The sequence below is a fragment of the Hyla sarda genome, chromosome 4 (assembly GCF_029499605.1).
Source record: "Hyla sarda isolate aHylSar1 chromosome 4, aHylSar1.hap1, whole genome shotgun sequence".
NCBI lineage: Eukaryota > Metazoa > Chordata > Amphibia > Anura > Hylidae > Hyla > Hyla sarda.
Genome location: NC_079192.1, coordinates 119,668,244 through 119,691,230, shown reverse-complemented (window position 1 = coordinate 119,691,230; position 22,987 = coordinate 119,668,244). Strand labels below are relative to the sequence as shown.

The following is a 22,987-nucleotide window of genomic DNA, read 5'->3' as shown; positions in this document are numbered from 1 at the left end:
GCATTAGTTGCAGATTGATCTCTCTCCCACCAAGCAATCCCTTCACCCATTGAAACATGAATGAGCTACATCCATTCAAAAGACCTGTGGCTTTCAATCAGGGTGCCTACAGCTGTTGCATTAGTTGCAGATTGATCTCCCTCCCACCAAGCGATCCCTCCACCCATTGAAGCAGACAGGATCCCTGTCATGAGCTGACTAGTGAGTCAGGTCTCGGCCGCATTGCAAGCTGGGAAAAATCTGAGACAACAGTTATTTTGTATGCTGTTAAAAATAAACAGTGGAGTGAAAATCACAGAAAAATTGTGAAAGAACCGTCACACACAGGTACAGGCACTATATAATGAACTACACTAATTTCACAGCCCCTGTAGCATAGTCAAATAAATAAAAAAAATCCTGGAATACCCCTTTAACTTAAAGGGGTACACCGGCAGAAAACATCTTATCCCCTATCTAAAGGATAAGGATAAGATGTCTGATCACGGGGGTCCCGCCCCTGGGGACCCCCGTGACCACCAGGCCGGCAGCAGCGGCAGCCAGAATACACAAGCTTGGAGCTTCCATGTTCATGACGTCACACCACACCCCTCAATTCATGTCTATGGGAGGGGGCATGACGGCTGTAGTCGCCAGTCATCCGGCACGGAGCAAAGTTCGCTGCATGCACCAGATGACTGGGGTGTCACTGCAGAGATCCCAAGAGTCCCCAGTGGCAGGACCCCCACAATTAGACATCCTCTCCCCTATCCTTTTGGATAGGGGATAAGATGTTTTCTGCCGGAGTACCTCTTTAAGGATGCTAATTTTAAAATAGTGCTTCCAAACTGGTTCTGGGTTTTGACACAACGTACATCCATTTTGGGGTAAAAGTTCTCAACACTTGATGTTCCTTCCAGGAGGCAGGAAGGGCCTATGGAGAAGAGGAATTTTCAAGATCATAATGCTTATGGGGAAAGGGTATGGGACCAACTTAAACTAAACTATGTCATCTTCTATTGAGTCTATAACAGCAGCGTTATTTCCATTCCTTGGCTGTGTGGCATGCTGGAGTTGTAGTTTTGCAATAGTTGGTGGCACAGTAGTTGTGAAACACTGCATTAGGACATATCATAAATGGCCAACCTGAACTAGAGGATCACTCACTATTTTTAATTTAAAGGGGTACTTGGTGGAAAACTTTTTATTTATTTTTTTAAATGAACTGATGCCAGAAAGTTAAACAGATTTGTAAATGACTTCTATTTAAAAATCTTTACCCTGCCAGTACTTTTTAGCAGCTGTATGCTAAAGACTTTTTTTGTCTTGTCCACAGTGCTCTGTGCTGACACCTCTGTCCATGTCAGGAACTGTCCAGAGCAGCATAGGTTTGCTATGGGGATTTTCTCCTGCTCTGGACAGTTCCTGATATGGGCATCAGGTGTCAGAAGTGAGCACTGTGGACAAGACAAAAAAGAAATTCAAAAAGAAAAGAATTTCCTCTGTAGCATACAGCTGCTAAAAAAAGTACTGGCAGGGTAAAGATTTACAAGTAATTTACAAATCTGTTTTACTTTCTGGCACCAGTTCATTTAAAAAAAAAAATAAAAAAAATAAAAAGGCTTGGTATCAACTGGTGGCCTGTCCTCAGCATAGGTCAATAATATAGGATTGGTAGGAGCCAATCTTAGGTGTCTAAAGGAGCCACAGCACATTTGCTGCAGTTTCCTTTCTTGTTTACTAGGTACGAGAGGTATTATTTAGCGTTTGATATTTGCCCCTCCTATTTTTGTCTTGGCCCCCAATGTGCCCAATCCCCATTGACCATAAACTTGTGTTATTTATCAAAAGTCACCATATGGTAGAATGTCATAACCACCAAAACCTCCGTACTGCATCTCCAGTCATCCGACACGGAGCGAAGTTCGCTTTGTGCACCGGATGTCTGGGGTCCCGCAGCCAAGATCCTTTGGATAGGGGATAAGATGTTTATGTGCAGAGGACCACTTTTAGTGTGGTTCTGTTTACAGGTGCTTCCCTCTGTCTGTGACGAAAATATAGAGTCTAGGGAAGCTTTTTGTTACAAAGAATCAGCTTACTTGCTTGTTCCTTGTAGGACTGTTGTCATTTTGCCAGAACTACTGCTGTCAGTGTCTTGAAGACTATCACATCTGAAGTGTAGAATACCTAAGAGGCCACTTTAAGTAGATGATGGAATATGTAGCTTGTAAATCAAGGTTAAAGAGGACTGGTGACAAAGCCCCAAAAAATAACATTGTTTTAATAAGATTAATTTAATATCTTAGGGTGACCAGGTCACACACCTTTTTACAATGTATTATAACGCCCTCCCGTTCCCAAGATATGTTGGTTTATAGTTTGTCTGATCATTTAGGGAATCAGTCAGATGGGTGTAAACTTAATTTTAACCCCTTAATGATTAATGTAAATGTACGTCATGGTGCGGTGGTACTTAGCGCACCATGATGTACATTTATGTCATAGACATGACCGCGAGCACCGTACCGTCATGGGCGGCAGGTTTCGGCTGCTATAAGCAGCCAGGGACCTGCCGGTAATGGCGGACATCCGCAATCACGCTGATGTCCGCCATCCATTAACCCCTCAGATGCTGTGATCAATACAGATCACGGCATCTGTGGCAGTGCAGAACTTTAAATGGATGATCGGATCGCCTGCAGAGCTGCCGCGGGGATCCGATCGGCCAGCATGGCGGCCGGAGGTCCCCTCACCTGCCTCCGGTCATTTCCAGGAGTCTTCTGTTCTGTTCTGAGATCAAGCAGACCAGAGCAAAAGATTGCCGATAACACTGATCAGTGCTATGTCCTATACGTAGCACTGAACAGTATTAGCAATCAAATGATTGCTAGAGATAGTCCCCTATGGGGACATAAAAAGTGTAAAAAATAAAGTTAAAAAGTGTTTTAAAAATAAAAAAGTAAAAAATGTGAAAAATCCCCTCCCCCAATAGAAATGTAAATCGGTCCTTTTTTCCCCATTTTACCCCCAAAAAGCGTCAAAAAAATGATTAATTAACATATTAGGTATCGTCACATGCGTAAAAGTCCGAACCATCAAAATATATTGTTAATTATCCCATACAGTGAACAGCGTAAATGTAAAAAAAAAAGTCTGTAAATGTATAAAAAAGTTAAACATAAGCAAAAGTGGTACCGATCAAAACTACAGATCACGGCTCAAAAAATTTGCCTTCATACAGCCTCCTTTATGGAAACATTAGAAAGTTATAGGTGGTCAAAATAGGGCAATTTCAAACATACTAACTTTGTTAAAATAGTTTGAGATTTTTTTTAAAGCGGTACAAAAATCATATAAAATGGGTATCATTTTAATCATATTGACCCACAGAATAATGAAAACATGTCGTTTTAGTCCATATTTTATATTGGGTATTCCAGGAAAAAAAATTTTTTTTAGATCAACTGGCTCCAGAAAGTTAAACAGATTTGTAAATTACTTCTATTAAAAATCTTAATCCTTCCAATAATTATCAGCTGCTGAAGTTGAGTTGTTCTTGTCTGTCTAAGTGCTCTCTGATGACACGTGTCTCGGGAGCTGTCCTCGAGTAGAAGCAAATTCCCATAGCAAACCTATTCTGCTCTGTGCAGTTCCTATGGGAATTTGCTTCTACTCTGGACAGCTCCCGAGACACGTGTCATCAGAGAGAACTTAGACAAAAAAGAACAATTTAACTTCAGCAGCTCATAAGTACTGAAAGGATTAAGATTTTTTAATTGAATAACTTCCAAACGGCTGGAGATATTTCGATAATACTTGGTCACATGTTACTTACATGTCCACTTAAAATATAGGATAGTTAATTTAACCCTTAACTATCCCCATTTGTGAGGGTCAGGGTTTTTGTTTAAAGTCTCATGTAAATCAATGGGAAATGTATGTTCCCACATAACTTCCGTACGGCTGGAGATGTTTCAGTAATACCTGGTACACATATTACTTATATGTCAAATAAAAAGATATGATAGTAAAATTAACCCTTACCTACACCCTTATAAAAAAGATGGGTTTTTGTTTCAAGTCCCATTCAAGTATATGGGACTTCCAGTACCTTATTCCACAAGCTCCGCTCTGCATCTCCTGGTGAATGTGTCAGTCCGGCTTGCAAGCCACACCCATCTCACAAAGACATACCCACTGTTTAAGCCCCATCCCTTTAATTCTCTACCCTTTTTGTGCATCAGTCTGGCTTGCAAATCACGCCCAGTCCCACAAAGCCACATTCCCTTCTATTTTCAGCTTACAATATCGTCATCACAAATCCATTCCACCTGAGGACAGGATATGAGGATGGGACACAAAGACAGACTATGAGGATGGGACATAAGGATGGCATATGAGGACAGCATATGATGGGATATGAGGTCAGGACATGAGGATGGGACATGAGGACAGGACATGAGGACGGTATAGGAGGTCGGGATAGGAGGTCGGGATAGGAGGTCGGGATAGGAGGACAGGATAGGAGGACGGGATAGGAGGTTGGGATATGAGGTTGAGATAGGAGGTCAGGATATGAGGTTGAGATATGAGGACGGGATATGACAACAATATATGAGGATGGGATATGAAGTCAAAAGCTTCCTCCTTTGTTGATTTTCCTCCCCAAAAAAGATTAGGAAGGAAAAACCAGGCAACCCCGGGTACTCAGCTAATATATATATATATATATATATATATATATATATATATATATATAACTCAATGTGTGTAGGTGGGTATGTTCCAGCATCACTTTCAAACGGCTAAAGACGTTAACATGAAACTTGTTACACACCTTACTTATATGTCAACAACAAACATAGGATAGGTAATTTAAACCTTACCCACCCCTATTTGCGAGGGTCAGGGTTTTTGTTTAAAGTCCCATACAAGTCTATGGGAAATATGTTACAGCATAACTTCCAAACAGCTGGAGATATTTCGATAATACTCAATTACATGTTACTTATATGTACATTTAAAATATAGGATAGTTAATTGAACCCTAACCTATACCCATTTGCGAAGGTCAGGGTTTTGTTTAAAGTCCAATGCAAATCTATGGGAAATGTATGTTCCAGCATAACTTCCGTATGGCTGGAGATATTTTGCTAATATATGGTTACATGTTACTTATATGTCAAAAAAAAAAATGTAATAGTTAAATTAACCCTAACCTACCCCTTATGTGAAGGATGGGGTTTTTGTTTCAAGTACCATACAAGTATATGGAACTTCCGGTACCTTACTCCACAAGCTCCGCTCTGCATCTCCTGATGAATGCGTCAGTCCAGCTGGCAAGATGCACCCTCCCCGCATTCCATGCTCCATCTTGCAAAGACATGCCCACCTTTAAGCCACACCCCTTTTAGTTTCAGTTTACAATATCTTTATCACAACTCAGCCCCACCTGAGAACTGGATATGAGGATTACAAATAGGGATTAGATATGAGGACAGGATATTGGGACGGGATATGGTGTTGGGATATGAGGTTGTGATATGGGGACAGGATATGGGGACAGGATATGAGGATGGGATATGAGGAGGGGATTTGGGGTCGGGATATGAGGACAGTATTTGAGGACGAAAGCTTCCTCCTTTGTTGCTTTTCCTCCCCCACATGCATTAGGTAGGAAAAACCAGGCAACGCCAGGCACTCAGCTAGTGTACTAATATAATGTGGATGTCCAGAACTTTGATTGAAGTTCCACATGATGAATATTACAATAATTACAACAATGTACAAAAGTGTAATAATATTACGATGATGTAAAACAGAACATGAAGTAATACATAACGCTCTATGAACATATAACACAGAACACTTACAGAAAAAATCATCATACCCTACAAACAAAGGAGAAAAAAATAAAGGGAATCATTAAAGTATTTTAATGTTTTACTGTCGGGTCCCATTGGAATAACCATTTTCTGAATAGCTGCCTTTCAAAAGTTAAATTCGAAAAACTTGGATGCTCAGAGGAGCCGTTATTATGAGCAGAACTTATGAACTAGACATAATAAAACAGAAATTCAACCAGCTAAGGAGAATGAATATAAAGCCGTACTGTACAAGTGGCAGCGGCAAGACACAGTCACTTTGTAGAGAGTGTGAGCAGAGGGCCCAGGGGAGGAGAACAATCTCCCCTTCAGAGACCAGGGAATTGAGCTTCCCTTACTAACCAAACACGCAGCAAAAAGGAGACATTTACCATCCTGTGACCGACTTCATAGGGATTTCCTCATTCAGAAATCATTTCCTCCATTGACTATTAACCCTTCCCAGAATTGATAATGATTTGCAGGAAACAGTACAGGCAGATAGAGTTAGACTTTAAACCTCAATATAACTTCATCTCGCAGCAATTAAAAAAAAAATTCTTAATGCAAAATGCTGAGCACTACAGAGGCCATTACATTGTACTTATTTATAAAACTACAGTGGATTGTACAGTCATTTACAGTGTAATGATAGAGGAGACTGAAGCCTTCATGTCACCTTTTGAAATGAATTGTCAATAAAATGTTTTACATTTTTAATTCTCCTTTAAAATGTTTTTTTTTCTTTGTTTTGTAGAACTCAGTAGGTTTTTATATTATCTTCAATTGTATCTAATATCGCTGTATTTTGTAAATGTGACATATGAGCAGTAAAATATCCCCCTCCACACAAAAACAAACAAAATAATGCTACGTTATGCAGCATTAAATATGTATAGGTGTTTTTCTTATGATAAAGTCATGAAAAAGTTAAGCAATTTTCGAGTTGCTGTATTCTTTCGATTTTTCTGTTGACTTAGGAGTTAAAGAAGAGAGATTTTTTTAAATAGTACAGATATTATATAAATACATGCACATTGAATAGAGGATTTAATGGTAATGTATCATCAAGATGATGGCATACTTAAAGGGGTTATCTGGTGTCTACCTTTTTTTTTTTTTTTTTTAAATCCTGTCCAGGCTGCCAGTATAGATAAAAACCTAGACTTACCTCTTGCTCCCTGGGTATCGCTGCCCCTTCCTCTGGAGTGGTCCACTTCATGGTTGTTGGGGATCGTCAGACTTATCGACGCCCACTTATCGAGCGTCAGTGTGATGTATTAGGCCCTAATACATAAAAAAAGCTAAATGCTTTTTTATTATAAACACATTTTTTTACATTTGTATTTTTTATTTGTAACTGACTATCCAAGTATACATTACCATTAGAAAATAGGTAGTTACAGTGGTATTCCCATCTCAAACATTCAGTAGGTGCTACTGATATTTGTACAAACTTGATATGTGGTCCAGACATGTCAACCATTAAGATCGCATTGGGTCTCAGTCTTGGTGCAATTGTAAGTTATAGGCAGGTGAAGTGCGCAGCAGTGCTCTCCAGTCTTAAGCCAGTTGACTTGCATCTGTCATTTGATCTATAGTTGTGAAACCTGTACAACAGTCTGGTAGGAGTTAACAAGCATACGCAAAGAATATCTTTGTTTGTAGATTTGGTTGCTTTACTCCAATAAAAATATATATATTTTTAAAAGTGTCCATGAGTGTCAAAAGTGTGGCCCAGTGTCCACTATGCTCCACTATGTTAACACTGGCAAAAACCACTCTGAAACAAAATACCTCCAAATCAGAGTGTAATTTTCAGTGCAGTTCTTGGTGTTAATTTTCATGTGGCTTTTTTTAAGTCAATTGGTGCCAGAAAGTTGAACAGATTTGTAACTTACTTGTAGAATTTTTTTTTAATCCTTCCAGTACTTATCAGCTACCATATACTCCAGAGGAAGTTGTGTAGTTCTTTCCTGTCTGACCACAGTGCTCTCTGCTGACACCTCTGTCCGTGGTGTCAGCAGAGAGCACTGTGGTCAGACTTAAAAGAATTCCAGAAAGAAATACAACTTGCTCTGTAGCATACATCAGCTGATAAGTACTGGAAGGATAAAGATTTTTACAATTCAATTTACAAATTTGTTTAACTTTCTGGCACCAGTATATTTAAAAAAAAAAAAATTAAAAAAAATTCCACTGGAGTAACCCTTTAAACCTTTCTAGGATCAACAATACATCGTTCAATGCTCTGAACAGTTCCTGATATGGACAGAGGTGTCAGCAGAGAGCACTGTGTTCAGACTGGAAAGAACTACACAACTTCCTCTGTAGTATACAGCAGTGGAAATGTACTGGAAGGATTAAGATTTTTAAATAGAAATAATTTACTAATCTTTATAACTTTCTAGCTACTGTTGATTTGAAAACATTTTTTTCCACTGGATCACCTATTTAAGCTCCTTTTCATTTCAATGTGAGTTTCCAAGAGGAACCATTCTGAAAAGTGACACGACTTCTTTTTAGAACATTCCCCATTAAAGTCATTGGTAAATGGAAACCATGCATCGTTTGGGGACTTTTTGGCAATGATTTCATGTGTATATAACTTTAAATGGGAGTTCCATAAAGTGCATAGCACCATTTCAGAATCCTGGCCACCTTAACCAGTCCACATGGGCACTCTTTCTCAAGATGAGGGCCCAAAGATGGGAGCTGAATCTAACAGACATTTATGGCATAATTGTTTGAGATGGGAATTCTGTCTTGCAGGTCTATTGGGGAGATTTATCAAAATCTGTGCAGAGGAAAAGTTGACCAGTTGCCCATAGCAACCAATCAGATTGCTTGTTTCATTCTTAAAAAGGCCTCTGAGAAATTAAAGAAGTGATCTGGTTGCTTTGGGCAACTGGTCAACTTTTCCTCTGCACAGGTTTTGATACATCTCCCCCCATATCCTTTCAGAAATAGTAAGCTGACACTTTGAAAGGTCATTTTAAACTTGAGAGACTGCTCAGTGCATTAAGCATGTGTTTTGACTTTTTAAATATATATTGATGTACAATGCTATGCTGCACTGAATATGTATTATACCTCCTTGGACTGTGGGTGCAGGCCACAGTAGAGCACCGTATTAAATTGCCTTGGTCATCAGTGATGGGTGAGCCTTCTGGCACAGAAGATACATGTAAAACATAGGTGTGTTTAGTTATGGTGACTCTACGGCCTGGCACTCACAAGGCAGAGATTGAGAGTTGTGTAGGCTTAGTGCATTGTCAACCTGTAACTAGCTAGCTCTGGGCAATCTGCCTAGGTTGTATAATAAAATCAGACCAATACAGACCCAAACCTGTACAACTACAAGGCTGTAATTGGGTAACTATGTGGAGCTAAGAGGAGTTCTCTAGTCCTGGTGCACCAATGGACAGTTATGTGGCATTGGTTAAAGGGAATCTTTCAGCTGCAATTCACAATTCAAATTGCTGACACTGTTAGACAGTTATTAGAGTAAGGAGAAACACGGTACCCTTTATATATCCAAAATATTAAATATGCTTCTATTCTCTGGTGTCAAAGAAGCATTCACAAGCCCTTTAAATGTTGAAGGCTGGAATGCCTCCTTACTCCCCCCCCCCCCCCCCAATTCCTGCTTGATTGACAGTCAACTGGAGGCCTAGCCCTGTTTCCAAATCTTACACATTTTGTATGTAGGGTGCAGAGACGTAACTTGCATAGACGTTACTGGTCTAAGATAGTATAGGAAATATGTTAAATTAGTCATAGAATTATCCAGAAAAACATATTCCAATGAAATATTTATTTATTCACAATATATTAATAATAAAAGTGGTTCAAGACAATTGATGAACACAAGAACAATGTCGTTCAGTATGAGTACCAGGAAAGAATCAAATGGGGAATTCTAATCTTATCCCGGTCTGTGATACCTGCCTGTCAGAACTGTAGGTCCCCTGTCCTTATGACCTGGGCCTATACCGGAACCTCCCTGTAGACCCTAGGCTGGGTTGGGGATACAGATAATAGATATGGTATACAGGTATAATTGGCTGCAGCAGGAAATCACCCCTTAAATCATTAAGTGTCCATAAAGACGCACAGATTGATTACATAGGAGACAAAACACATGTGGTAGATATAGTAGCAGTTTGTACCAGTCGGAGTTGCCCAGGGGTATAGGAAAGTATTCATACACCAGACAGAAAAAGTTGTCTACAAAGCATAACTTAAGATGTCATTATGCATAAATGAGTGAAACCATACATATCCAACGTGTTTCGCTACTCTGTTTTACTGCAGGTAGCTGGTCTGGGATTAGTAAGGAATACTTAGAGAAGGGTCACTAGGGACCCTGCACGACAGTTAGTGTGCCTTCACATGTATAGATAAGTGATGCTTGATGGCGTGTGTACATTGGACAGTCCTCAGTTTCATTACCCTAGCTGCGGACAGAACCTGCTAGCGAACGCTACACATATGACGGGGTGCGATCCTCTCCCTGGTCATCCTCTGGGAATACTGGACCGGACCGAGCCCACATCCCAGGGACGCCATCTTCAGATTCTTATGTTAATCAACTGAACGTCTGCCACTCATCCTCTTCTGTAACCAAACTGAGGACTATCCAATGTACGCACGCCATCAAGCATCACTTATCTATACATGTGAAGGCACACTAACCCTGGGCTAATAGCGTGCAACATTGATCGTTGTGCGGCACGCTATTAATCCTTTAGACGCGGTGTTCAAAGTTGATTGCCCCGTCTAAAGTAACAAAAATACACTCCCGGCAGCTCAGTTGGGCTGATTGGGACCATTGCAGTGAAATCGCAATGTCCCGATCAGCTAGAACGCGAGCGGAGGCTTACCTGCCTCCATCGTGTCCGATTGGTGATCGATTGCCCCAAGCCTGAAATCCAGGCTTGAGCAATCGACCGCCGATAACACTGATCATCTCCATGTTAATTCATGGGGGTGATCTGTGTATAGGATGGTGTTATAGAGGGGGCTATAACACTCCAAAATAAAAATAAAAAGGTGAAAAAAAAGTTAATAAAGATCATTTAACCTCTTCCCTAATAAAAGTAAGATTCACCCCCCCCCCCTTTTCCCATTTAAAAAAAAAACTGTGTAAATAAAAATAAACATATGTGGTATCGCCGCATGTGGAAATGTGTCTAAAATATATAGTATATAAATATATAGTTAATTAAACCGCACGGTCAATGGCGTACGCGCAAAAAAAAATTACAAAGTCCAAAATAGTGTATTTTTGGTCACTTTTTATATCATGAAAACATTTATAAAAAGTGATCAAAAAGTCCGATCAATACAAAAATTGTACCAATAAAAACTTCATATCAAGGTGCAAAAAATGAGCCATCATAACAGCCCATACGCAGAAAAATAAAAAAAGATATAGGGGTCAGAAGATGACAATTTTAAACATATAAATAGGAAGTACGACAAAGTCAAACCTACCGTATATAAGTAGGGTATCATTTTAACTGTATGGACCTGCAGAATAAATAACTTTACTGAAAAATGCACTGCGTAGAAAGTAGAAACGCAAGCCACCAAAAGTTACAAAATGGCATTTTTTCTTCAATTTTGTCATACAATGAATTTTTTTTCCATTTCACCGCGAATATTTTAGTAAAATGACTAATGTTACTGCAAAGTAGAATTGGTGGTGCAAAAAATAAGCCATAATATGGAATTTTAGGTGCAAAATTGAAAGGGTTATGAGTTTTAGAAGGTGATGAGGAAAAAATGAGAAATGCAAAAACGGAAAAACCCTGAGTCCTTAAGGGGTTAAGTTATGCTTTGTAGACAACTGTTTATGTCTGGTGTGTGAATTCTTTTCTATTCCCCTGGGCCACATGTGTTTTGTCTCCTATGTAATCAATCTGTGCGTCTTTATGGACACTTAATGATTTAAGGGGCGATTTCCTGCTGCAGCCAATTATACCTGTATACCATATCTATTATCTGTATCCCCAACCCAGCCTAGGGTCAGTACCAGGAGAAAAATCAGATGGGGAATTCTAATCTTATCCCTATCTGTGATACCTGCCTGTCAGAACTGTAGGTCCCCTTTCTTTTCCTGGTACTGCATACTGAACGACATTGCTTCTGTGTTCATCAATTGTCTTGAACCACTATTATTATTATTAATATATTGTTATTAAAGGGGTACTCCGCCCCTAGACATCTTATCCCCTATCGAAAGGATAGGGGATAAGATGTCAGATCGCGGGGGTCCCGCCGCTGGGGACCCCCGGGATCTCGGCTGCAGGACCCACCTGTTGCGGCTTCCGGCAGCGCTGGAGGCTCTCATCCTAACGCCTCACGACCACGGTGACATGATATCGTGACGTCATGACTCTGCCCCCGTGTGACATCACGTCCCGCCCCCTCAATGCAAGTCTATGGGAGGGGGCGTGACAACTGTCACGCCCCCTCCCATAGACTTGCATTGAGGGGTGGGGCGTGACATCACATGGGGGCGGAGTCATGACGTCACAATCTCACGTCACCGTGGTCGGGAGCCGAAGCCTCCAGCGTTTATGAAAGCCGCAACAGGTGGGTCCTGCAGCTGAGATCCCGGGGGTCCCCCGCGATCTGACATCTCATCCCCTATCCTTTCGATAGGGGATAAGATGTCTAGGGGCGGAGTACCCCTTTAAATAAATATTTCATCGGAATATGTTTTTCTTGACATCTTGTATATAGCGCAGACACAAGATATGGAAACAGGGCTCAGTGCTAGAAGCCAAGCCCTAAGTGTCAATCAACTAGCGACAGGGATGGCAGGAGGGGCATTCCAGCCCTCAGCACTTAAGGGGCTTAGGACCGCCTCTTTGACATTTGGCACTAGAAAATAAAAGCATTTTCCTATGTTATGGAAGCACAGACAGATATATGAAAGGTACCATGTGTCTCCTTGTCGTAACAGCTATATAACAAAGTCACCAGTTTGGAACGTGAATTGCAGCTAACAGATTCCTTTAACCTGAAGGCCTGTCACCTGCTCTGGAAAGTTGGATGTTAGAGTTGGAATAAATAGGTGGTATATGTTAGTCATCCACTCATTCACCTTGCAGTCAAGTCAGAATAGTAAATTGATATGTGTGGCCCACACTAGTACAGCTGTCACTTTAGTGTAAATTCATGAAATTGCTTCATACTAAAGACAATGTGGTTTTTGTGCATAAAATGGTCAATGAGACAAATCCCACATTAAAGGAATCATGGGACATTGAGCAGAATGAGACATGAAGTATTCAGTATACTGACAGATGCACAGACACCCACAATGAATAACATGTTGACAAGCCCTATGCAACCACATTGCAAACCACCATGTACAGTCTATGAATACAAATAGCTTCATGCTGCTGAAGGTCACGGCAGGCATGTACTCTCTTATACATAGTAACTGGTTGAAACAAAAACTCACGCCCATTCCAGTGAAAACTATTTTTTTTTTCAAATGAACTGGTGCCAGAGATGTAAACAGACTTGTAAATTACTTTTATTTAAAATCTTTATCCAGTACTTATCAGCTTCTGTATGCTACAGAGGAAGTTGTGTAGTTCTTTCCAGTCTGACCACAGTGCTCTCTGATGACACTTCTGTCCATGTCAGGAACTGTCCAGAGTACAACAAAATCCCCATAGCAAACCTCTCCTGCTTTGGACAGTTTCTGATACGGACAGAGGTGTCAGCAGAGAGCACTGTGGTCAGACTTAAAAGAATTCCAGAACGAAATATAACTTCCTTTGTAGCATCCAGCAGCTCATAAGTACCAGAAGGATTAAGATTTGTATTTACAATTTAATTTACAAATCTGTTTAACTTTCTGACACCAGTTGATTTGAAAAAAAAAAAAAAATTGTTTTCCACTGGAGTACCCGTTCAAAACTTTCTAGGATCAATAATACATCATTCAATGCCAAATTACATTTAACCTTCGATGCAATTTGTTATTGGACAAGTATTTAGCCTCTTTTTGAATGCAGTCATAATGACCACTATTACTACTTTTGATATAGAGCAGGGGTCTCTAAACTGTTGCAAAACTACAACTCCTAGCATGCACGAACAGCCACCGGCTGCATGCTGGGAGTTGTACTTTTGCAGCATATAGAGGGCTGCAGTTTGAAGACCACTGATATAGAGTATTCCATAGTTTGACTACTCTAGGTGTGAAGAACCCTTTACTATACCCATGTCTAAAACAACTTTCCACCTTGTCCTTTCTATAGTTCTTGGAAGGAATAAGTTATGTCAGTTCTTTGCATTGACTATTTGTGAGAATCATGTCTCTGATAACCCGCTCTGACCTCCGCAGCGATCTTTTTTTTCTGGTTGCCGGTGGTCAATCTGTCACACTGTGACTCTAATTGCTGGCCCCTGCAGTGGTTTTCCTGGTGCTGTGGCCGATTGCACCACGCTGCTATTCAGCGTATTAACGGGGAGGCATGGCTGCAGCTGGCGATTAGCTGACATTGTGGGGGATCGACTACTGGCAACCAGGAAGAAGATCGCTGCAGAGGCCAGAGCGGGTTACCAGAGGCACCGGGGGAAGTGTCAGAAGCCATGTATAGTTTTTTTTTTTTGTTTTTTTCTTATGCCGGCAGCCTAGGGAAGTTTGAACATTTTTTTTGTATCTCTGAGTACTTCTTTAAAGGGGTACTCCAGTGGAAAAACTGCTAAACACTACAGAGGAAATGATTTTCTTTTTGGAACACAGAGCTCTCTGCTGACATCACGAGCACAGTGCTCTCTGCTGACATCTCTGTCCATTTTAGGAACTGTCCAGAGCAGGAGAAAATACCCATAGCAAACATATGCTGCTCTGGACAGTTCCTAAAATGGACAGAGATGTCAGCAGAGAGCTCTGCGTTCCAAAAATAGAAGAATTTCCTCTGTAGTGTTCAGCAGCTAATAAGTACTGGAAGGAGTAAGATTTTTTTAAATAGAAGTCATTTACAAATCTGTTATACTTTCTGGCACCAGTTGATTTAAAAAAATAAAAAAAAGTTTTCCACCGGAGTAAATTATAGACTGATCATTTCTTTGTCAGGTGGCAAACGTCCAAAATTAGATCAAATATTTTTTTCCTTTACTGTAAATACTTATAAATCCAACATGTGCCACCTTTGTTTTGATATGTTGCCCTTGATAACAACCCGTTAAGGTGGTCCCACATACTCAGTTAAACTGGTCTATCCAGGAAGTACTGGTTTAGTTGGTCTTATCTGTGTATGCAAGCAAGGGGGATTGTGGGAAAGTGTCTGTTCTGTTGTCTGGCAATAGCAGGGTCACAGCTCAAAAAGGAAACCAGGATTTGATCAGATCCATGGGGGAAAAACTGCACAAGGATGTAAGTTACTTTACTTAAAAAGCACATTTGTCCTGCTTTACTTACCATATTTTTCGCCGTATAAGACGCACTTTTTCTTCCCCAAAACTAGGGGGAAAAAGTTGGTGCGTCTTATAAGGCGAATACTCACCTATGGCGGCGGTCCCTGCGGCCATCAACGGTCGGGACCCGCGGCTAATACAGGACATAACCGATCGCGGTGATGCCCTGTATTAACCCTTCAGACGCGGCGATCAAAGCTGACCAGCGCGTCTGAAGGGAAAGTGACACTAACTCGGCTGCTCAGACGGGCTGTTCGGGACTGCTGCGGTGAAATCGCGGCGTCACGAACAGCTTACAGGACACCGGGAGGGACCTTACCTGCCTCCTCGGTGTCTGCTCCGTGCCGGGATCCCCTGCATGGCCGCCGCTCTCCTTCGACGTCATCACATCATCGCGCATGCCATCCCGTCATCCAATAGGAGCCGCGTGCGTAGCGACGTGATGACGGCGACAGAGAGCGTGGATCCCAATGAAGAAGACATCCGGAGCGTCGGGGACGTGGCGACAGCGATGGAGCGACATCCAGGGCAGCGGTGACGGGTCCGGAGCAGCGGGGATACGTGAGTACTACCTCCTATACCAGTGGTCTTCAACCTGTGGACCTCCAGATGTTGCAAAACTACAACTCCCAGCATGCTGGGAGTTGTAGTTTTGCAACATCTGGAGGTCCGCAGGTTGAAGATCACTGTTGGGTTCAGAATCTTTTTTTTTTCTAGATTTTGCACCTTTAAAATTGGGTGCGTCTTATATGCCGGTGCGTCCTATAGGGCGAAAAATACGGTATATGTATATGGTACACGTCTGATTTTACTAACTTTGCTACATGAAACATCCCCTATAAGACGTACAAATGTATAGTAATTTTAAATAGTTTTTGCCTCTTCAGCTATTGTGTGACTAAAATGTAATATTAGACCATGAGAGGCTGAGTAAACACATGAAGCAAAGCATAACCTCATTTATTTAAGGAATACATCTTTCCAAATGGGACCGTTTCATAAAGATTAATCCGTGATCCTTCCAACAGGCTATGTACATTTCCGTCAGCAGTACCCCGAGCTATTTGAGAACCTGACACCAGAGGCTGTGAGAAGCACCATAGAGGCTGGTTACCCTGGCATTCTAACCAGTAGAGACAAGAATGGCAGAGTGATCCTACTTTTTAATATTGAGAACTGGGACTATGAGGAGATCACATTTGATGAGGTTTGTGGTGCTATGTATATTTCTGTGTGAACAGTTGCCAAAATCCTAATTACATCTCAGCTATGTCATTCAAGGGGATCTAGACTGAAGACTATTAGAGGTAGAGATGAGCGAACTTACAGTAAATTCGATTCGTCACGAACTTCTCGGCTCGGCAGTTGATGACTTTTCCTGCGTAAATTAGTTCAGCCTTCAGGTGCTCCGGTGGGCTGGAAAATGTGGATACAGTCCTAGGAAAGAGTCTCCTAGGACTGTATCCACCTTTTCCAGCCCACCGGAGCACCTGAAAGCTGAAGTAATTTATGCAGGAAAAGTCATCAACTGCCGAGCCGAGAAGTTCGTGACGAATCAAATTTACTGTAAGTTCGCTCATCTCTAATTAGAGGCTTTGTATAATTCTTGGGGGACATCAATGCTTAGTGCTTCCATGTAGGAAAGCCTTTTTAGACACAATAGGCCACGCGATTGAAATCCAGCAAAGTCCCTCAATGAAAGTGATGCTGCAGACTGTTTCCACTGCCCTGTTGTAGGCAATGACGCCATCAGCCAAGAAAACCGGCTGCTTTCATGCTCAGTTTTATGGTATATTTAAACTACTGCATATTGTTACAGATCCTCCGTGCCTACTGCATTATTCTGGAGAACCTTTTAGAGAATGAGGAGACCCAGATCAATGGATTCTGCATTATAGAAAACTTTAAAGGATTCACGATGCAACAGGCATCTGGTATTAAACCATATGAACTGAAAAAAATGGTGGACATGTTACAGGTAAAATGTATCCTTCTAATGTTATAAACCAATGTATGTCAAATTAAAGGGGTACTCCCATGGAAAACGTTTTTTTTTTTTTTTTTTTTTTTTTTAAATCAACTGGTGCCAGAAAGTTAAACAGATTTGTAAATTACTTCCATTAAAACATCTTAATCCTTCCAGTACTTATTAGCTGCTGAATAATACAGAGGAAATGGTTTTCTTTTTGGAACACAGAGCTTTCTGCTGACATCATGAGCACAGTGCTCTCTGCTGACATCTCTGTCCATTTTAAGAACTGTCCAGAGTAGGAGAAAATCCCCATAGCAAACATATGCTGCTCTGGAAAGTTCCTAAAATGGACAGAGATGTCAGCAGAGAGCACTGTGCTTGTGATGTCAGCAGAGAGCTCTGTGTTCCAAAAAGAAAACAATTTCCTCCGTAGTATACAGACTAGGGATCGATCGATATCGTTTTTTTAGGGCCGATACCGATAATCGGTGGAGGTTAGGGCCGATAGCCGATAACTTATACCGATATTCCGGTATAAGTTATCGGCTATTTATCCCCCCTCGACACCGCTGCAGGTCATTGATTTAAAGCGGGCGCTTTAAATCAATGCACTGCAGTGGCTTTTGCGGTGCCATAGGCCGCCGCCAAAACCACCCGCTTCTCTCCCCATACCTGTAAGGGTGGTCCGGGCCATCCTTCCTTCCTGTAGTGTCCGGCGGCATTCTGGGCGGAGGGTGAACCGGTCCGGGCTGTCCTTCTTCTCCGGGGTCCTCTTCTCCACTTTGGGCAGGCTCCAGCCTAGTACACTGCATAGACGCCGCTACGCAGTGACGCCCGTGTGCAGCGATGCACCTGACGTCACGGCGTAGCGGCGTCTATGCAGCGTACTAGGCCGGAGCCTGCCCGGAGTGGAGAAGAGGACCCCCGGAGAAGGACAGCCTGGACCGGTGCACCTTCCACCCGGAATGGCGCCGGACACTACAGGAAGGAAGGATGGATGGCCCGGACCACCCCCATTAAGGGTAAGTTTATTTATTTATTTTTTATTGACTCGGAGGATGGGGGAGGGGCCCGACCGGTATAGCGGTATGGGCAAAAATCCATACCGGTATACCGCCCAGCACTACGGTGGAGGGTGCGACGTGGTGGGTCAGGGGGGCCGTCGCGGTGCGGCGGGTCAGGGGGGGCGATCGCGGTGCAGTGGGGGCGGTGCGGGGGGCGGGGCATTATCGGCTTATCGGCAAGGTAATTGCCGATACCGATAATGCCCAAAATCGTGATTATCGGCCGATAATATCGGCCATACCGATAATCGGTCGATCCCTAATACAGACCCTAAAAAGTACTGGAAGACTAAGATTTTTTTTATAGAAGTTTTTTACAAATCTGTTTAACTTTCTGGCACCAGTTGATTTAAAAAAAAAAAGTTTTCCACAGGAGTACCCCTTTAATAACAATGCATTGGGATCTCTACCTTGATGTAGTTTTATTGGCAAATGTTGGGAATATAGAAAAAAATTAATAGGGCGTTAAAGATTTAGCAGTAGTTTTGAAAGTTTTTCTCTTCCCAATGTCCACCCAGTGCCAGGAATTGTTACACATTGAGCATCACCTATTCCTGCTGAAGGTGGCACAACTTATTTTATATGACCCCAAATCTCTGGCCACAAGGATTCATTGTATTATTTGAGCACTGTAGGACAGTTTTAACTTTTTTAGGCACTATGTAGCACTTGTATTTGGGTACTGTAAAGAATATTTTTCTGCAATATAAAGCAGAAAAGACATCATTTAGCATGAGGCCATCCCTATTTCATTAAAGGTGGCCATACACATTCAATAGTTATCAGCCGAATGTTTATTTTCTCCCGGGAAGTGGCAGCCAGACAGCTCGTGTGACTATAGGGTTGGACAGTTCAAATCATAAATGCTTGACCCTTCTCTCCCCTGACATCATATGTCGAGAGACTGCCATACACTTTAGACAGTCATTTACACTTGCCAAAGTTGGTGGGTTCCGATGGCTTATGTCCGAAGTGTATATTGCTAGTTTGTGGACGTGTGTAATTACAACTTCTAGTTTGAATACACTGATACTTTAGTTTTGACAATAGAAATAATTTATTGTACAATTAGTTATTTGTTATAGCTACATTCAGGACTGGAATTCAAAGCAGAATGCCAATACAGAAAATGTTAATATAAACTTAAAGTTTACATGTCTATTCAAAAGTTGTTAAAAAGCCTGTATTTTAAGTTATATCTTGAGAGTGGTCAAGTTGATTCTAGTTCTCTCGATGTTGCTATTGAGCTCCTAAGAGTCACAATTCAAGAGGTGGGACAAAAATTGGCTATTTGACAATAGTAAAACACATTTCTTTCCTCCCTTGCATCTCTGGCCAATGACAGCACATACAAATCTCTGGCATGTCATGACCTAGATCTGCAAAAAGATGCTGCACTGTGATAGGGGATGACAATAGATGGCATATGGAAGGAGTAGAAGAAACTGATGCATTGATTTGGAACATGCTATGTGAGCAGAAAGGAAAGAAACAGCAGTAGCAAGATCACAGCAAGGAAGGGGTTACACTAAGCTGCTACCGTCACTGCTGCTGGGAAGCTTAAGAAAAGGGGAGGGTGAGCACTGCAAAACTGTGGAGATACAACAGTAGATTAGCTGGTATTTATACAAGGGACAGATGCTGGACGGGTGGTCACAAATGAGAGGGAAGCCTTGTTTTACCTTTGAGGAACAATGTGGATCATCTTCAGCAAGCAGTCTGGTTTAGCTTGCAGGTACACTGCCCAAGGTTTCTCAAGCTTACATTTACTCTCTCCTGCACATAGTAAATGCACTTCCTGCAATCAGTTCTGTTATAGTTGTTACATAGGACGGATTTCCCCTAACAACAGGCAGTGGACAGAATATTGCAGGGAAGTGAGACCCCTAGTTGCCAACATTTTAGAGCAGTTTCTGGGGTAATGAAGTGGTTTACAAATGTGTTAGAAATCACAAGGGCTCTTAAATGAAGGGAAGTTGACAAATCCATATGTAGCTTATATAACAGATATTACATAAATGTTCTATTGTGTAATGCACATCTATTCAAGGTGAGTAAGATAAATGTTCTTTGTCTTTTACCTTCAGGACTCTTTTCCAGCAAGATTTAAGGCTGTTCACTTTATATACCAGCCATGGTACTTCACCACCACTTACAATGTTGTAAAGCCTTTTCTGAAGAGCAAATTACTGGAAAGGGTGAGGTATCCTTTATACAGATACACTTTGCTTTTATAAAGGCAATATGAGGTGGCAGCATTTCTTGTAGTTACAAAGCACTGACATACTGTTCATGCCCCTTCACTTCGTATAAGATGAAGGAGTGGGCCACCAGGCAGACTATTCCAGACAGGGCCTATTGGGAATGATAAATGCATCATTTAAAATTGTGGAACAAAAGTTAGCAACTATTTTTGTTTTTATACCTAGTATATTTTCCTTGTAACTAATTAAGTGGGGTATTCCAGGAAAAAACTTATATATATATATATATATATATATATATATATATATATATTAACTGGCTCCAGAAAGTTAAACAGATTTGTATATTACTTCTATTAATTTTTTTTAATCCTTTCAGTACTTATGAGCTTCTGAAGTTAAGGTTGTTCTTTTCTGTCTAAATCCTCTCTGAGGACACCTGTCTCGGGAAATGCCCAGTTTAGAAGCAAATCCCCATAGCAAACCTCTTCTTAACTGGGCGTTTCCCGAGACAGGTGTCATCAGAGAGCACTTGGACAGAAAAGAACAACCTTAACTTCAGAAGCTCATAAGTACTGAAAGGATTAAGATTTTTTTAATAGAAGTAATTTACAAATCTGTTTAACTTTCTGGAGCCAGTTGATATATAAAAAAAAGTTTTTTTCCTGGATAACCCCTTTAAATATTACATAGATCCTATCCCTTGGTTCTTGGATCAAGATTCAGGAACTTTTTTTTCATAACATTAAAGATATTTTTTGATTGTGACTTCTTACCAGGTTTTTGTACATGGGGAGGACCTTGAGAGTTTCTATAAGGAAATCGATGCTGACATCTTGCCTGCTGACTTTGGAGGAAACCTGCCAAAATACGATGGAAGGATAATTGCTGAAAAGCTTTTTGGGCCAAGAAATGAATCTGAGGACACAGCCCTTTAAAGAACATATACTATTTACTATATGTACCTATAAGTTAGTACAATGCTGGAACGCTATTATATGTCTCCTAGTTCTGTTAATTATAATAAATCTTCCAGTACACACTTTCAAACTTCAACGCACATATGTTATCTAAGATATCCACATATCATGTCTATCTATACATTTTCTATAGTATAGAACCCTTACTTTATATTTCAAGGGATGTTCAATGAATATTCTATTACAGTGGTCCCTCAACATACGATGGTAATCCGTTCCAAATGGACCATCGTTTGTTGAAACCATCGTATGTTGAGGGATCCGTGCAATGTAAAGTATAGGACAGTGGCCTACAACCTGCGGACCTCCAGATGTTGCAAAACTACAACACCCAGCATGCCCGGACAGCCAACGGCTGTCCGTGCATGCTGGGAATTGTAGTTTTGCAACATCTGGAGGTCCACTGGTATTAAAGGTTGTACTCATGTGTCCCCGCCGCTGCCCTGGATGTCGCCGTCCATCGCTGTCGCCGCGTCCCCGGGGTGTCCCTGACGCTCCGGCAAGGCCCCTGCTTCCCCGGCATCCTCACTCTCCGTCGCCGCCATCACGTCGCTACGCACGCCGCTGCTATTGGATGACGGGACGGTGTGCGCAGCGACGTGATGACGACGATGGAGAGCGCTGACGATGCAGGGATCCCGAAGAGGACGCGCCGGAGCCCCGAGGACAGGTAAGTGATCGTCAGCAGACCACACGGGGCACTGTAAACGACTATCCGGTGGCAGCTGAAGCAGTCTGTGCTGCCGGATAGCCGTTTATGCGATGGCCCCGACATACAAAAGCATCGTATGTTGATGCTGCCTCTGAGAGGCCATCACGTGTTGAAATGATTGTATGTCGGGGCCATCGTAGGTCGGGGGGGGGGGGGGCACTGTATATTGATTGACAGAACAAGGATCCCATGTCCCCTACTGCTGCACAGAAGGTGTAGAATGTGTCCTTAGGTTTCCATAGAAGTTTATGGACAGTGATTGAAACAGCCAAGCAAGCACGTGGCTATATTCATATGTTGTATACACTTCTACAGGGACTGCACATGTTTGATGCTCTTATTCTATTTCTGCTCAGGTTCATGGCAGCAATGGGGGTCACAGAACCCAAAGTCCTGCTAATCAATTGGGGTCTAAACAGTCATTACTCCACTTAAAAAAGAAAGCTGGAGTTGTAGTACCCCATATAATACATAACAACGTACTAATAGTGACATGAGAACTGGCTATTGCAATGAACATTCATATTTTTATCTATTCTGACATATCATTATGGGGAATCTGTCAGCAGCATCACCTTCATTAACCTATTCATACAGAATAATAGTGCAGCTGATCGTAATGCAGGTTACCTTTTCTAAATTTGTTTTGCCATTGCGGAGACATAGAAAAATGGTAAAATGCTAATTATCTTTTTGGAGCACTGGGGGCATTCCCAGCCCCTTGATGAACTGTTCTGCCTGCCCCCTGTAATACATCCCCTT

The 22,987-nt window shown here is 41.6% G+C and overlaps 1 protein-coding gene across 2 annotated transcripts in view; it reads left to right on the top strand.

Annotated features, from left to right (window-relative positions):
• Positions 1 to 21,707, top strand: part of RLBP1 (retinaldehyde binding protein 1) — a 49,460-nt gene extending 27,753 nt beyond the window's left edge. For both annotated transcript variants that reach the window (XM_056571923.1, XM_056571922.1), the window contains exons 5-8: positions 16,322 to 16,500; positions 17,113 to 17,271; positions 20,417 to 20,527; positions 21,313 to 21,707. In XM_056571923.1, coding sequence (XP_056427898.1) covers positions 16,322 to 16,500; positions 17,113 to 17,271; positions 20,417 to 20,527; positions 21,313 to 21,471 — 608 coding nt within the window. In that variant the 3' untranslated portion in view covers positions 21,472 to 21,707. The remainder of the gene's footprint in view (positions 1 to 16,321; positions 16,501 to 17,112; positions 17,272 to 20,416; positions 20,528 to 21,312) is intronic.
• The last annotated feature ends 1,280 nt before the right edge of the window (positions 21,708 to 22,987 follow it).